The following is an 18,714-nucleotide window of genomic DNA, read 5'->3' as shown; positions in this document are numbered from 1 at the left end:
GAACGTCTCGAGGTTAGGGCTCATTATTATTTTGAAAACTAGCGACATGGGTGCCGATTCTGATTTAGTAATTGGTTACGGTTTTGATACGACTTTGGCTATCGTCTTGGTGATTTGTGCGCATCTCACGCAAGACTTTCATTGCACTTCACATGCACTAATCTGTGATCTTCAGAGTTGAATCAAAATTGTTAAATCAGAATCAGCTCCTCGTCCCGTGCTTCGCACAAAAAATTTGGTACACCGTCATAACATGTACATAATAAATTATGGCCAGAATAAATGATGAATATGGCAAAAGGTGTAACAGCAAAAACCCGGTGAAAAATTAGTTTAATATTTTTTGCAATTTTTTATTCATCAAGTACAGATGGGATATGGGAATGGATATGGGAATGATTGATTGGTCACCCGCTACACTCTTGAATCTTTTACCACTATTACCAGTTCACCTTGCCGGCGGGCGGTCGTACGGCGGAAATCTGACGACTCTCAACTGCTAGTCAGTCCTTTTAAGATGCGTTTAAAAAATTGACAATTAAGGACTCGATTTGGGCCTTAAAATACTCGGAAGTTTTTTTAGATCAGAGTCTCAAAAAAAAAGTCGATTTCTTCAAATTTAGACACATAAAACTCGAATAAAACACTAATTTTTAGCATGTAATTCGAGTAACATTTCTCAATTAAACGCTCCAGATTTAATTGTAAATATAAATCGAAAAATAATTAATTTCCACCTGATCTATCCACCAGTCATTTAAGCAACTTTCTCTTCATAATTTGTAAATAATGCAACATTCTAACTGTAGTTTAAAATAAATAAATCGAAATCGATTTTGTTCACGATCTGTCGCTACAATATCACGGAGTTTTTTGAATATTTTATTATGTGAACTTCTATAGTCCAATGCTATTAAGTACCTACTTGTAATTTTTCATTATAACCCTTTATTTGCTCAGACACATCAAATAACTTCTCGTCGTCAAAGTAGTCCGTGTTTTTTCATCAATGTTATTGCAGCTGTAAAGCTTATTTCCCGTCGTTTTATATTGTAAACCACCATTTATTGTCTTGCAATAAACTCTTGTTCTTTATTGGCAAAGACGCGGAACCTGCGGAACATATCTGTAAGTAAGTACCTATCGACGCAATTTATAGGTGGCTTGGGAATTTTAATATGCACTTTCTTAAAATAATACTATCCTGCATCGATAAGTTCGATGTCCCTTACATTTTCATTACTATTGTGATAACTACAATTACTTTCTTGAATTGATTTACTTCGCTATAAATAAAAAGTTAGCCATTCAACTATAGGCTACTGTATTTTGAAATTGCAAATAGGTGTCAATAAAACAGATCGATCTAAAACTTTCCCTAATTGCGTTGCATTTAACTATTTTATAAAAAGAAATTGACAAATGTAAGTACAGTCACCTGCAATAATAATATGTTACTACTCGAAGCCTGCAAAAATTTGTGACACGCTCTTATGGCTCTACAAATAAGATCGTGTCAGATAATTTTGCGGCCTTCGTTGTGTAACATATTATTGAAGGTGATTGTACCTGTGCAGAAGTATAAGAAAGCAATCTTGCAATTCGATATTTTAGCGCTTCATCTCATCACTCTGGAAAGGTTGCTTAGTTAGCTTTCTAAAGTACTATCCTATCCATCCTACTATCTATTTTTTTCATATTTACCCAATTTCTTCGTCCCAATCAAGAACCGGGTAAAATCACGGAGCTTAAACTGACACCTTTTATAAACTTCTTCTTTGAAATTGTTGTAGGTACCTAGTTCTAAAAGTGATACAGATGATTTATATTTGCCCATGAAATAGTCAAGCAATTACAAAACTACAAAGAAGATTGGTCTGGAACATAATTCCATGTGTATGGTAGACTTAATGACTTCCCATTATGTCTATCATAACGGAAAAGGGACGAAGTCACGAGACTGTATAGCCATACAAACGTCACCATATTTTAGGTGATATGATGTATATTAACCACAGCAGCGTCTCCTACTTGCCTACCAATTTTTTCGGTTACTAATAAGACCCTTCGTTTGTTTTTTTTTTCGATTTGCTATTATCATAAACTTTTAAAACAGAAAAACAGAAACTTTAAAAATGTATGGAATTTGTTTTCACTCCTAACTCTTATAATAAATATTTTCTATTAAGTTAATATCTAGGGAGGATAATGGGGACTATGTTTGTATGGATAAGCGGTCGTCCGCTATCGTCTTAATTGTTTATGCTGCTACTGTGTCATGATAGCACCTACTTATACCATTATAGCAATTTAATTTCAGATTCACATACGCATGAATTTACGACAATCTGCAATGCTTATAATTTCACTGACAAAACAATAAAGATCGAGCTAGAGAGACATCATCACACCTAATGGCCCGCGACAGATACACTGAACAGCTGTGTTTGAGCGGGAAGGATGCAGTAGACGAATGGTAGAAAAACTAACATATTACGTCTAGACCGGAGAATGAGACGTTCAAGGAGTTTCTTTGAAAGATTAAACTGGATATAAAGATGCGGTACGTTTAGTAAGAAATCTGCTTGATTTGGAATCTGGTTTGTATGGTAATTTCTTATTCTCTCTTCATTTCATTTTTATTCACATTTGACAGCTGACTTCTTGTTGAAATCAAAGGGTCGCGGGTACACAGAGCAGACGACTTTCACTGTGTAAAATATTTTGATCAACATACTGCAAATTATAATTAATGTTATCTCTGTATTATATATTACCTGTACTGTCATTAATATTACTAATTTTATTATATTTTTCATTTACAATATAATATTGATACTCTACTAGTATTATTTCGGTATGTCATTCCAATACATTTTTACTTTTCGAATTGTGTGAGCCGATAAATGATTTTCATGTTGGCTACCGCACTTGAACTGTTTTATCAATAAAATCCACTTTAGGCAAATCATCATCATCATCTCAGCCATAAGACGTCCACTGCTGAACATAGGCCTCCCCCTTAACATAGGCCTCCCCTTAACATAGGCCTCCCCCTTAACATAGGCCTCCCCCTTAACATAGGCCTCCCCCTTAACATAGGCCTCCCCCTTAACATAGGCCTCCCCCTTAACATAGCAAAAGCAAGCTTTAGGCAAATATCTGACAATTAATAGGTACAGGAAGCTTGTATAATAAACTTATAATGATAATAAATACCCATGCAGTTTATCTATAATAATACCTTTAAACGAGCAATTCTTGTTTATTTATTTATAATTGTCTATTTATATTTCGGGGATCTCGGGAACGGCTCTAACGATTTCGATGAAATTTGTTATATGGGGGTTTTCGGGGGCGATAAATCGATCTAGTTAGGTCTTATCTCTGGGAAAACGCGCATTTTCGAGTTTTTATATGTTTTCCGAGCAAAATTCGATCTCCCAGATATTAACTTATAAGCGACATCCGTCAAGCAGCTTGTCATTTAAATAATATCGTCCGTAAATAAGATACTAAAATAAATTGTGGTCGTGAAGTGAATACCTACTCACAATTTATGTCTCTCACAAAGGTGAGCAAATTGGGGCCAGTCCCTCGTATAATGTTGTTAGAATGAAACTCATTTGGGTACAATTATTCGAGAATTTCCTTTAGACTTTGATGTCGTACTAACGAATCGTTACAGTAATTATAAAATGAAATGTATTTATAGCACGACGTGGTTTCGTGTGTTTAGAAGTGTGGTTTAAGTAAGCATGAACATTTAGTTATAGACAGTATGTCTCTATGTTGAGTCTTTTTTCGTTTATTTCCGAGAACGATTCTTTTTGCCTTATAAAGCACAACCGAGGCTATACCGACGATTTTCTATCAAAATCGAACTGCAGTGCTATTTTCCGGCCTCTGCAACAATGTACTACTATTTTTAAAACAGTTTCCACTTTAATAATAATAACAAAACTTCCGTGAGACACACGGCGCGATTCGGGAAATGAATTAGAGATACGATATAGTAAAGTTATGTGACGTCCCACGGGTAAACATACCTTATGGAGGTTGGCGCTTACGCTATTATTAACGTCGCTCCAATATTATTGCGGCGCTATGCGACGTAAGCGCCAGCCGCCATAAGGTACCTTTTGCCGAGGAACGTCACATAACTTTACTATTTCATATCTAGTGAATCTCTAATTCATTTCCCGAATCTAGCCGACCGACATATTAAATATATTAAGAACGGATCACTCACGTACCTATTAAAGTCGAAAAACGCTCGACATGTTTCACCCCGTTCTTTATTTAATACAGTTTTCTCTTCTCGCAAGCTCTAACTAGTTTTTGATCCTAAAAACTTTTGCACATTAAGTACTAGCTTCTATTCGCCCAGAGATAAAATGAGAAAAGTCACTTAGATATAAGTTTTAGAAACGACGAACTTCAGATAAAATAAAAAAAATCATAATAGGTATGGCGCAATAGTCAGTACCTAAGATTTTTTATTTTCTTTAACCACGACGCAAATACAAACTTACATTGTGATATCTAAATGATGTCAGTTGCGCGTGCATTTCTAATACTAATTCAACACCGAAAACTAATTATTGCTTATATCAGATTTCATTATTAATATTAAAGTAAAAACCAAAAACCTTTGGCTTCCCAAAGCCTAAACTTTTTTTATTATAGAAGTATACTACAAATATATTATCTAGGACACCGCGCGTGGCCTCCCAGGCCAATGTGAACGTAGGCTATCGAGAATGATATCTAAGTGATGTCATTTAGCTATCATGCCTCTCGCTCGCGCCAATACATGCACGGATAAGTACGAGCGAAACGCACGATAACTAAATGACACAATTTTGATGTCAGTGTTCATACGAATTGGCCTGAAAGGAACAATAAACATCACAAGAAGCAAAGAAGAATTTGATGCATTCACGTTACTCACCACTTAGACATCTTTTGATTCAGTAGTAAAAACGCCTTGAAGGAGTTACAGTACCTTTCGCATGCCTTGTCCCGTATACGTATTACATACCTACACAATTTGGACTGAAATACACAATTTCAAGGTTATTCATTCAGTAACAAATTTTTGACAAAGGCATACGAAGGGTTAGGTTACACGTGTGAGGTAAATTCGGTCTTTCACAATAATTACAATTGAGGTACATCTAGGTATGTTTGGTTGTAGGTATTCTAACAATTTGTTTTCAATTAAATATTCATGGAAGAACAAAGTAATTATTTACTTTTGTGTGCACGCCCCAAGGTTCACACATCATCCAATAGTCTGTTCGAGATCCTGAAAACGGTGAAAAATAAAGATACTACTCCTAAAAATACGTGTGATACGTCATTAGATTCGTCATGATGTCTAGAAAAATGTATTCGAAGCGTGTATTAGCACACAAAAAATATCAAAAGTTATAAACAAAAAAAGGGGGAGAAAAGTAGTTATTTTTTACTTCCCCAATATCTCTAAAAGTATTAATATTTAAGAAACCAAAATTAATATTATAAAACAGGAGGATATTTCCAATCAAACATTCCATACTTGCAGAACTGTATCTCCATTCTTTATACTTTTTATTCAACGCTGAACACAGCCCTCCGCGCCTCATTTTCGAGAAACGCGCGCGGCGTGGAAAAACGATTACGTAACATTAAACATAATTTTAAAGGTATTAAATATTCATTGAAAAATTAAAAAAAAAATGGTGTATTCAACAAATATTATATTTGTTCTACAAGTATTATACTTGTAGAAATTTATCTTAAAGTTATTTTTTCAACAAGTTAGGCAATTGTTAATGAACTAAATTTTCTCGAAATTCCTTCTTTATTGAAAACGAAACAAAAATGTATAAATAACTATTCTAAAATTTTCTCGCATTCTAGAACTCTTCTCATATACATGCTTAATAAGGTTACATTATAAAAGTTTTCATAAAGTTAATACTTTGCTTAAAATAAGTTTTAGAATAACATAGAAAAATGACGAAAAACGAAAAATCAAGGTAAAATTGTAAAATATAAAATAATATTATAACCAAACTATTAATTTTATCAGAACTTTTATAACGTGATTTTATTCAACATGTATATGAGAAGGGCTATAGAAAGCGACAAAATCTTACAATAGTTATTTCTACATTTTTTATCGTTTTCAATAAAGAAGGAAGTTTGAGAAAATTTTGCTAATTAACAATTGCCTAACTTGTTGAATAAATAATTTTAAGATTAATTTTTACAAGTATTACATTTATTGACATGTTTTAAATACACGATATTTATTAAAATTTTTGAATGAATACTTAATACCTTTAAAATTATATTTAATGTTACGTAATCGCTTTTTCACGCCGCGCGCGTTTCCCGAAAATGAGGCGCGGAGGGCTGTGTTCAGCGTTGAATAAAAAGCATAAATAATGGAGATACAGTTCTGCAAGTATGGAATGTTTGATTGGAAATATCCTCCACTTTAATAATATGAATTTTGGTTTCTTAAATATTAATACTTTTTGAGATATTGGGGAAATAAAAAATATCTACTTTTTTCCCCCTTTTTTTGTTCATAACTTTTGATATTTTTGGTGTGCTAATACACGCTTCGAATACATTTTTCTAGACATCATGGACGAATCTAATGAGGTATCGCACGTATTTTTAAGAGTAGTATCTCTATTTTTCACCGTTTTCAGGATCTCGAACAGATTACAAGGACCATACATCTTGTACATACAGGTATGACTAATATTATTACACCGATATACCTATATCTTTATCAAATACCGATTAATCGGGTCACTGAAATTGGTGGAACGTTGATTTACAATTGATTTTAAATTGTTCGTGCTCATTTTGAAAAAGGCGTTGACACAGTGCACAACATCTGCAACCACGTATGGCGGAATGGCGAGTGGCCAAAGGCTTGGACTCAGTCGATTATCCTTCCACTTCACAAAAAGGGCTCGACCAAAAAATGCGATAACTATCGCACACTCGCGCTAATATCCCACGCTAGCAAAGTCCTGTTACACATTATAAACAACCGTATTCGCTATTATCTCGACTGGCAGATCCCACAGGAACAGGCTGGCTTTGTAAAGGGAAAAGGCACCTGTGAACAAATTCTTAACATCAGGCAAATCGTGGAGAAATGCTATGAGTTTGACACGCCGGTCATAATGTGCTTCGTCGACTATAGCAAAGCTTTCGACTGTGTCAATTGGGACTGTCTATGGAGAGTCTTATCAGAACTGGGTGTACCTCATCATTTAACCGCGCTTCTGCAGTCACTATACCACAATAGCCAAGGAATGGTGAGGATCGACGGTACAATATCCAAACCATTCAGTTTTGAAAAAGGAGTTCGTCAAGGCTGTATCCTATCGCCCATCCTATTCAATATATACGGTGAGTACATAGTGAGGCGTACATGCGATGGCTGGGGAGGAGGAATTGCCGTTGGTGGACGCAAAATTCACAATTTGCGTTATGCAGACGACACCACCTTACTAGCGTCAGATGAGATTGAGATGGCCACCTTATTGGATAGGATGGAACGCATAAGCGGAGAACTAGGGCTCTCTATAAATAGATCCAAGACGAAGATAATGGTCGTAAATCGCACAGGCAAGCTTGAGCTCACCGGAACACTTGACTTGGAGGTAGTTGACAACTTCACATACCTGGGCTCAAGCATTAGTAATAATGGCTCTTGCGAAGCTGAGGTGCGACGTCGAATCGGGATGGCAAAAGGAGCTATGGCGCAGCTACAAAAGATATGGAAGGACAGGAGCATCACCCTGAAAACCAAGACCAACCTTGTGCGCACTTTGGTGTTCTCCATATTCTTATATGGCGCAGAGACGTGGACCTTAAAGAAATCCGACCGTGACCGCATTGATGCTTTTGAGATGTGGTGCTGGCGCAGGATGCTGGGGATTCCCTGGACAGCACATCGCACCAACGTATCGATTCTTCAGGAGCTCAAGATCCAGACGAGGCTTTCTACCACCTGCCTACGAAGGATTCTGGAGTACTTCGGACACATAGCCAGGAAAAGCAGCGATAGTCTCGAAAAATTAGTGGTCACTGGCAAAGTGGAAGGAAACAGACCTAGGGGCAGAAGCCCGATACGTTGGACTGACCAGGTTCGCACCACCCTCGACACCACCGTACACGACGCTCTTCACGAGGCAGCAGATAGAAGTGTGTAGCGCCGAGTGGTCCACACAAAACTATTTCGACGAGATGGTCACGACCCTCAGCATTGAGGAAACCGACGCGAGGAGGAGGAGGTGTTCGTGCTCACTCATCTTTGATAAATGAACACGAACAATTTAAATTGAATGAAATGTTCTACAAGAATCAAACGTTATCATTTAACTACATCTCAAGAGTCCTATCGAAGGATTGCAAGTACTTATGTCTGCCATTCGCATCACATAAAACTCTCTCGCCATCTCGCAACTTGTGGACTGAATTCATTACGGACTTTGTCCATTCTGTAAGGGTACTATTGTTACAATTCTCGAGATTTTCCTCACCATTTCTGCAACATCTTTATAAAACTTGGAACGGTGTAGAACAAATAAAAATAATTACTATCTATTCTATCTTGAAATTAATTAGACATTTTACCTGATGGGAGAGTATGTAGATTGTAGAATGAGGAGATGATAAGATAAAGATAAAGTTACTTTATTATTCAAGTATATTACAATGCGCGATAAATGCGCGGCAATAGTGATGAATCGAACTGGCTCAAAACGACAAAGTTTAAAACGGATTCAAGTAAAATACCTACCAATGCAATGCAGACAACTCGCCTATCTCACAATTCCACTCCAGGGAGCAGTTTCAATCGACCTGTCATATTCTTTAGCAGCCTTTTATTTTATATCCTGCGGGAAGGCGTTATATATATGTAACTATCTATGTTCTTTATATAAGGTGTAAATAAAGGAAATAGCTAAGTACCTACAGTTTTGGTCATTAGGACAATATTTTGTTTCAAATACGATGATGTTAAAAATAAGGGAGTGATTACCATATTAAAAATGATTTTATATTTCTCATTATTATGTATATTAATATATAATATAGCTCATGATTATGAAATTCCCAACAAGACTAGACTAAATTTTACTAAATACCTAACTAAGTTACTGGAAGTTTAATCACATTTCGTACGTTTTAGTAGATTTAAGTGGAAAATGCAGGCTCTAACTCATCACTTAGAGTGCTTTAAAGGCATGTAAGTGTCCATTATGGCAGGATGTTTATCGAAGCAAAAAAAAAATACCATGAGTTTTAAAAACTGTATTAAGGAAATTGTAAAATTCAAGAAAATTTACACGATTATCAGAATTAAAAAAAAGTTGTTGCAATATTAAGTTAGTTGACCAAAACAGGGTCAGTTTTAAATAATTATGAATGACAATTTTTAATGCTTTCTTAGTATACAAGTATTAATCTAACTATATTTTATGCAGGGATACTACCATCTAGTACCGCAACACAAACCCTATTGGGCTTACTGTGGGACTAAGTCGATTTGTGTAATATTGGCACATAACATAATAAACATTTCGTCGGGTGAGAATACGTTTGTGCCATACGCCACTTAAGTACATTGGTTTGCAGGAGAGCAAAAAAAAGCATAAACATTTTTTTTCGGAAAGTTTTACATTTGGGAAATATTTAACTCATTTATCATTTAGGCACATATGTTTACTAGAAATAACAGCATTTTTATTATTGCCATATCCGTTTTTGATTAGTAAATGTTAAACGTACAATGTATGACATGACACAAAAGTGTTGGATATGTCACACTTTTGTGATAATTTTCTGTTAACAGAGTGTAATTATCCTATAGTAAAATGCGGATATGGCACAACATTTTTGAAAAGTAATGTTTTTTAAAAACCGATTAGTTTCAATTATAGCATATGTTTTGTTATTTTAGGAATCGTTAAAAATCGTTTTTGGTCAAAAATGGATAATGGCACAAACGTATTCTCAGCCAACGATTACATACTTAATAAAAAAAATAGAAATATAATTTATTGACAAAAAAAATCGTAATAATAACAGCATATCTTCAGATCCGCAAAGCAGGCTTCGTCATAATATAGAAATCTCATCCACCTCAGGTTTCGTCAAAATAAAACGTACATTTTCACATATGTCATCCGCAACACGCATCGTCAAAAAAAAAAAACTACGTAATAAAATTTTACCTCTTTTTATTACGCTTAAAAATATCTTATGATTTCTTTTTATATGCATGCTTGCATAGTAATAATAAAAAAATACACGGTATTTGATATCGACTTATTGTGATAGTTACTAATGTTAGTGTTACCTGGTAGGTATGTGGTGTATGAAAAACAATGAAATGAAAATGTTTATTCCAGGCAACTAGTGGCCCTTAGATAAATACCTCAAAACTAGCATACATTATTATAAATAGCATACAATAAAATAAACCAGAAGAGTGTCTCAAAATTAATATGAAAACTACAGTATTCAAAGCGCTAAAATCGCAGTTAGTTTACACTTAGGTAATAGGGTCGTTAAACTATAAAAGCCTATAACCCTATTTGGTTTTTACATCACCTATTCGAAAAAGGGCTTTTTCTTCCCTGCTAGGAGGGATCAAAGTGGCACTTTTCTTCCCTGCTAGGAGGGATCAAAGTTGTACTTTTCTGTTCTAGGACACATTTTTTTTTTTCATTTTTACATACAATTTTTTTAGCTTAAATAGTGTTTTGATTCATGATAATTTCCTAATTTTTTATTTTGTTATTTTCCTCATAGTTGATGTGAAAAGCAGTATGTGTCACACGGTATCAAAATTATTTCATCTTGGGCGTTAACACTTGAATCCCTCATTAGGCTCAGGATACAATGTACGTCCTTGACGGAAACATATCATTTTGATCCCTTGTAACACAAACTACTATTTCTGTCCCAAGAGTATATCAACTCATCTTTGATTGTCTAGCTAGTCGTAAATGAAAACAATTCATCGCTATCTGAAAGGCAATTGCTCTGTTTCCAAGGTACTCCGTTTAGGACAATTATATTTGTACAGAATACTTAACAAAACATGACGACTGACATTTTTGACAAATCTTTTAGTGTAAGTATTTAAAATTGTCTCGTACTAAAGACAAGCACTTCTCACTGTTAAACATTAAATTATCACAAAAAAAAATCTTTGATATCTACAATAATTAAGTAGACTACTATCTACTTTTACTCCTAAAACAAGAAACATTAACATGAGAAAACACACATCCTGCCGTATTCGAACTTCAAGATATTCACAAGAGACGACACGTACTAGATCCATTCTAGATACGTTATAATTTAGATATCAACTAGTTCTCTTTTGCAGCGCAATTCAGGCAACCAATGTCACTTTTACGTTAGATAGAGTAAGATATCTATTAGATGTGAATTGGATCTTTAAGTCATATCCTGTCGAAATCGTTCAAGAGTATCTCCAGAATCGCGCAAATGTCAAATTTGACAGGTTAGATCTTAAACATATCGTTATCGTATCCTGGTGATGTCTAAAAGATATCTAATAGATGTCTATTTCAAAATCCGAATCGTGCCCATCATTAAGTACAAAGGCGAACTTATTATTACTTACCTACTTATTTATTTATTAAGTATACCAGATTTAAGAAGACTAAATAATAAATTGTAATTTCATACGAAATTAAATCTCACTAACAACATAACAACATTTACATAAATGGGAAAATTATTTCTAACTGCCTTTAACAAGCCCACAACGCAATCTCTTTAATGTATGTAAATACGAGGACAGCTCCGTGTTAATATGCATATATTAAGTAATATATGCATATTAACATAAATGATTTCATAATGCCTCACATGACACATTTTTTTTAGCCTTAGAATTATTTTTAAAATGAATAAACACAAAACAATGGACTAAAGAGATTTTTTTAAATATTATTCTTATTATGAACTATTTAATATTGTGTCTCCCTCCGTCCACGAATGCCTCCAAGTAAAAGTCATAAAACCCTACAACATTAGTCATAGAAGCCTACAACATTAATAAATATTGGTTTCATAGTTCAAGGTCATAAGTGTCATAACATAAATGGTTTTACGCAAGTCGTCAGTATCACGTTAAGTCGATATAAAAAATAATTTGACCATTTTCAACTTACCCAAAAAAATTACGCATTTCAATATCCCGTTGGCAAACGGAACAAGATATTATTATGCGAGAATAAATGGAGCATTTCTGGAACAATTTCGACAAACGCTTCAAATTAACATATCATTACGTGAGACCAAAGCTGAAATAAGATTTATAAAAGGTTACGTCTTTGAGCTCGTTATTTTTTGTTCCCGTTTTCAAGTTATGCAAAACAATTGGTTAACTTATTCACCGCTAAGCTAAGCTCGTAGTGACATGACGTAGCCTGCCGTAGTCATAGTTTTCCCAACATGTATGTGGATAAAAACAAACACAACTTACCTTGTAATTTTGTATTCTGATCTGTCTGTACTATGTACCTTCTCAAACATAAAACAAAAAAAAACCTATATATAAATAGCAAAAGAAAATTTCGAATAAATTCAACAATGCATGTTAAAAAATATAATGAAGAAAACAGTACTCACGAACAAAAATGTTGGACATCAGCGTAGCGGGTAGACAAAACACGATCACCAGAATATCAGCGACGGCCAAGTTCACGATAAAGAAGTTGGTGACAGTTCTCATCCGCGGCGAGCGATACACCACCGCGATCACGAAACAGTTCCCGATCAACCCAACCACGAACACGAGCAAATACGCGGCACAGTACACTGCCGTCATTATTCCGTTGTGGCGATACATCACCTCCTCATTCATCACACCGAAATCAGACCTGTTCATTGTAATGTTCATCTTCAATGGATGATGACGGTCCATGTCCATATGAGTAGATAACGGCTCCAGATCCGGTAGCACACTGTTCTCTGGCACAAATTTAGTATTTAAAACTTCCATTATAGAACTTGATATAACGTCCGCGATATGATTTTTTGAATGATGTGGGTGAGAGTGATTCCTATGTCGGCCGTGGCGAGTCTCGTGACTTGGATGCTGAGTTGAGAAGTTGAAGAACTCGCTTACATCGTTCGTAAAGAAATCACCTGATGGTATTCTTAAAGGAGCCATATTAAATATTTTAAATTAAGTCATATCTTACACAAAACACCAAACGTCAGCAAAGAAACTTCACAGCACTTTACGAAAATTCTATGTCATAGAAAAATACGAAAGTTTCGGAGTGTTTGCCCGTTGGGTCGTAGAGGGTCTACGCGCGTGTGTAGCGGCGGTCGAGCGCCGTCTGAGCGTAGCCTCTACGGCGTAGGCCCGCTCGGAATCGACGCATGTGCATTTTGGCTAAAAACCAACCCACGATATTAAGGATCCTAGATCACTTCTATTCTACACATCATAAAGTTTGTTTTTCTTCAACTTGACGTCTTTAGGCTCAGAAGGTCGCATATGCATGGAAAACCGTTAGCATTTCATGAATTTTAATCACAGTGACCCGTAATCAAATTTGAGCCTCGCAGAATGCAGTCAGCGCGTTATTAAGTGCAGAGAAACTCAGAGTAGGCAACTTAGAGGATATAACCAACGGAGACGCCATGTCTAAAATTTTCGGTACAAAATAGTCTGCCGCTTTTTGCGGGGGAGGGGCACATCAAATGTATAGGTACGTCATGTCAGATAAACGTCAGTCCATACATATGGTTGACATGTGGTTGACCATTGGCCGCCTATTTTCGACAGAGGGGAACGCCTGTTAATGGCGGCTCCATTGTTAATTACTCCGAGGTAGGCAATGATAACAATGATATTGATATACAAGGTGATCAATTCAAATTTAACATTGAGGGGAAATCTCAACCTATGACTTCTATTTACGCCATGACATTCCAGGAAAATTGTATCACCTCGAGACTTTATGCCATGTATCTGGTGGGTTTCATTCGAGTATGATAGAATTAAATAGCTTCTAAAAAACTTTCATGACCGGTATACCATTCACCTTCGTAACGGATTTACTGCCAGCGAGAGCTGCACGCAACGAGCGTAGTAGACATCACGAGAAAAACCGTATGTAGCGAAAAGCACCTACGAACAGAGAACCCGCCTGGCGGGTCGCTGGCAGTGAATGTGTATAAAAGAGGGCGTTAAATAAACGGTACTCTAGACGTTTATAACTAGAAAAAAGATATAAACTTAAGTACTAAACTCCAATTTTACACAAATTTTATACAGCTTATTAACTTGTGACATAAAAACTTCTTTACAGCAAAAATAACAAACCGATTATATTATAACACTTTAAACTCTCGCGTTAAGAACACACATTTTATTACACAAACGGGTCTACCGCGATATAATTTTATTGTTTTTTACTTTAAATTCCGACGTTTTTTCAGCTGAGTTGCACTAGCTGTGGTCACGGAAAGACTGACGTCCCAGCAAATGTCAACGGAGATATAAATAAAACAAAACTAAAATGCCCGAAATTAGTTTATTATAAAAATGTTCGGGATATACAAAGAAATTGCAGCTTCCCGTTAAAGTTTAATATAATGTTTATTGTCCACGGCACGCCACGCAACACTCACAGCATCCGTATATACATAAAAGACAAACAGGCCTATTCGGATTTCGAGATAATCACAAGATCTTGAAACGATTTAGAGATCAACTAGATCTACATTAGATATCGAGTAGATGTGACTTGGATATCTAAGTCATAACTCGTCGAAATCGTTCAAGAGGACCTCCAGAATCGCGGAAACGTCAAATTTGACATATCTATCTTACAAATATCTTTAAATTATCCGTATCGTAACTTATTGAAGTCTAGTAGAAATCTAATTCATTTTCCGAATCGAGCCGAAAGTCATTATGTTCATTCTCGTAAGCGTAAAATACGGTATTCTCAGTATTTATGTTACATTCATTAGTGTTTCTTAAAACTAATAAGTGAAAATTAATGTCTTGTCACTTTTGAACAATATTTCACACGATATCTCGTTTAAGCTCATGTTTTCTTGGGCTCCATTCAATATTGGCTTTGCGATCTTAGGTCAAAAGTTACAAGTTCGAAGCACATTATCCGTCAGATTAAGAAAATGCGTTCAAATAATTGTCAGATTAAGTATTAGCATAATTATAGCATTAACGAGGACTAAACTAATCAAATCTACAATCTACTTAACGATTTTGTTAACTGCCCACCAACCAACCGGAGCAATATAGATAGCCAAAAGTGGTGAAGGTGTCAATCATACATTAATCTGACACGCTCGAGTCACTAAATAAATCTCCTCTTGAGCTCCCCTATCATAACGTCATATTATAAGGTATCAAGGGATCGATAGCAACACTTCAAACAATTCAAAACTACAAAGGCGAAACGGTTGTGCTACAAAACTAATGTATAATTGTACCAAGTTTAGTTGTCAATAAGGAACCGCTCATTATTTTGCAATTTCCGACATCAGTCCGCGGCATAGAGGATTTTAGTACTAGAAAGTTATATTATAGTTTAGCACAAATATTGATGTTATAATGTTATTATAATAGCTACCTACCTATTACGTTTAAAAGATTTCATGTTTCATATTTTATATATACTCCATTATTATTATTTTTCTCAGCGTCGCCGTAGATTGCTTGTTTTAAATCAAATAGTTGCTCTAACAACGGTAAGATGCTTGAGTAAACCGTGTTAAGTCGAAGTCAAAAATATGTTTACACTTTTGCACCTTACTCCTTTGTAATAAGGCAAAAAATGTAAACATATGTTTGACGTCGACTGTACTACGCGGGGGTTACTTCAGGCTAAATCATAGCTGTTGTGCTCTTGGGCGAATTTTTGTATCCGTTTTCCTATATTACCAATTTGTATTATAACATGTTTAATTTATTTTTTATAAGTATAAACGAAACAAATATATATATATATATAAATAATGAAACGTTGATGAACATTGAATTCAAATCAAAGCTAAAAATATAGGACAGGATTTTACAAAATGAATACCTATCACCTACTCGTTGAGACATTAGACTAATCTAATCTGTTTTCATTACGACGAGATATCGTGTGAAATGATCTTCAGAGCGTATGTGACACCCCTAAAGTTTCAAGCATGTTTAAAGAAAACTATTTACCCAATAGACACAAATGTTACCACATTTTCTCTGTAAGTTTCATTTTATTTTCCTTTAAACCTTATCAAAACCCCGATCTATTTGAAGCTAAATTGGATACATAGAAAACTAGAAGCCAGTATAGAAACAAATTAAAAACACCAAGCTCTAAATTAGCCATCTGTAGAAACGGGCCCCATTTCGTATGTATCCAAGTAGTAAACAAGATACCCGATGAGATCAAATTGGAACCAAATGACAAACTGTTTCACAAAAAACTAAAAACCTTCCTAATACAAAAATGCTATTACTCAGTGGATAACTTTTTAAATGATGAAAGCTAGCCGCACTACTTATACCAAAAATTGTAATCAAACTAACATTGACATTCAACTTAATACGAAATTCGCTCTGACTAATTATTAATTATACATTAATTCAAAATATTAGACATAATAATAGCATGCATGGCCTGTAATGTACTTTAGTATTAAGCTAGATATAAGAAAATTTGTGTGCCCTGACAGGGTGTCATGGAAGCTTCCTGTATAACTGTAATAACATCCCATGTACATGACTATACAAATAAACAAATATGATTTTTGAACCAAGCAACCCCACATGTGGTGAATTCAAACAATAACATGTAACCTCTAACGCAGATGGGGACATACAGTTATATGAAATTGGCGCACCCGCACCCGGTTGAACCCGCATCGACAGGCGAGACGAACGGCGCGATCAGGAAATGAATTAGAGATTAACTAGATACGATATAGTAAAGATATGTGACGTCCCACGGATAAAGGTACCTTATGGCGGTTGGCGCTTACGCTATTATTAACGCCGCTCCAATATTATTTCGGCGCTATGCGACGTAAGCGCCAGCCGCCCAAAGGTACCTTTTTCCGTGGAACGTCACATATCTTTACTATATCGTATCTAGTTAATCTCTAATTCATTTCCCGAATCGAGCCGGAAGTGATTGATAAGCTTGCATAATAAAATAATTTTTAATACGAGTAGGTGATAAATAAACGAGCGAAGATACTCCACTGCAATAAATTACTGTTATACTGTATTATTTTGTATTTTCATCTATTCTCCACGTTTCCTATTTCAAGCTGCCGCGGCCCATGAGAATATCTTAATTTATTATTAAATATTTAAAGCTTTGATAAATCGCAGCACAACTTTAATTTACGTTATTTATGTGAGACTATTTCAAAAACATTTTTCACATCACCTATTCGGAAAGGGGCTTTTTTTTCCCTGCTAGGAGGGATCAAAGTGGTACTTTTATGTTATAGGACACATTTTTTTTTTCATTTTTACATACAATTTTTTTAGCTTAAATAGTGTTTTGATACATGATAATTTCCTCATTTATTTATTTTTTTATTTTCCTCATAGTTGATGTGAAAAGCAGTATGTGTCACACGGTACCAAAATTATTTCGTCTTGGGCGTTAACACTTGAATCCCTCATTACGCTCAGGATTCTACTTTAGAATCCCTCACTACGTTCGGGATTTTCGTTTGCTGTGTCCCGCAGCCAAAAAGCCTTTTGAGGCGACGTTCAATCCCATCGGGAGTCATCTCCCTTTTGATCCGGGTGAAATACTGGCGTCCATGCCGCCGAATTTCCGGGGCCTATGAGCCCACAATTTATAGACCTCGCTTGTGTTGATATATCGATGCAAAAACATATCTGCGGGCCGTTTTTCCACAGCGAGGTCTACATTTTACCTGTAAGTCCGCCTGGCGCGGGCTTCTACCCCCTTGTGTGCCCGGTTGTCAGCGTTGTCTGGCGGTCGGCGAGTGCTGCCTTAGCCCTGTACCTGAGCTTTTGATGACGTGGCGGTGATGTTTGGTACCCTAAACTCTACGGACAAGATCAGCTTTTTCCAAACTTAATTTACTTCTGCGGCGCCCAACATTCTAGCAATTTAATAACAATATCTGCTTAAAAGTGTTCAATCGTAAGGGTAGGTAGTCGCTAGACCCACATTTGCTCTCCGGTCCTTAATAGATTCGGTTAAATTTTGTAAAAGCTAGATTTAATTTTTTATTGTACCATACGCAAGGCCCTTAAGGCCCCGGGTAGATATTTCATATTTTCCTCTTGTAACAATAAACGTAGTAACTATAATGTTGTTTTTTTTTCTTTATAATCTTTTAATTTAAGATCCCTTAAAATAATAAATTGTAACAGTGGCTCAATACGTTCGGGATTCTATAGTACAATCCATCGCTTCATTCAGGATTCAATGTACGCCCTTGACGGAAATATATCATTTTGATCCCTTGTAACACAAACTACTATTCTTGGTTAACGCACATTTATAGACGGGTCTATCGTCTATTAATTTTTTTTACCGTCTATAAAGTGAGTTAATATGTATTTAAAACGCAAAAGTTTTAAATATTATATCTTTCTTGGTTCATATTATTTAAAACTTTCGC

The 18,714-nt window shown here is 35.4% G+C and overlaps 1 protein-coding gene and 1 long non-coding RNA gene across 2 annotated transcripts in view; both read right to left on the bottom strand.

The window, feature by feature from the left end:
* LOC134805110 (neuropeptide SIFamide receptor-like) overlaps positions 1-13,530 on the bottom strand; it is a 132,570-nt gene extending 119,040 nt beyond the window's left edge. The window contains exon 1 of the mRNA XM_063778413.1: positions 12,697-13,530. Coding sequence (XP_063634483.1) covers positions 12,697-13,240 — 544 coding nt within the window. The 5' untranslated portion in view covers positions 13,241-13,530. The remainder of the gene's footprint in view (positions 1-12,696) is intronic.
* Positions 1-18,714, bottom strand: part of LOC134805504 (uncharacterized) — a 407,355-nt gene that overhangs the window by 350,563 nt on the left and 38,078 nt on the right. The window lies entirely within an intron of this gene.

This window comes from Cydia splendana, chromosome 2, assembly GCF_910591565.1.
Source record: "Cydia splendana chromosome 2, ilCydSple1.2, whole genome shotgun sequence".
Classification (NCBI taxonomy): Eukaryota; Metazoa; Arthropoda; class Insecta; order Lepidoptera; family Tortricidae; genus Cydia; species Cydia splendana.
This window is presented reverse-complemented; position numbering and strand designations above follow the sequence as displayed.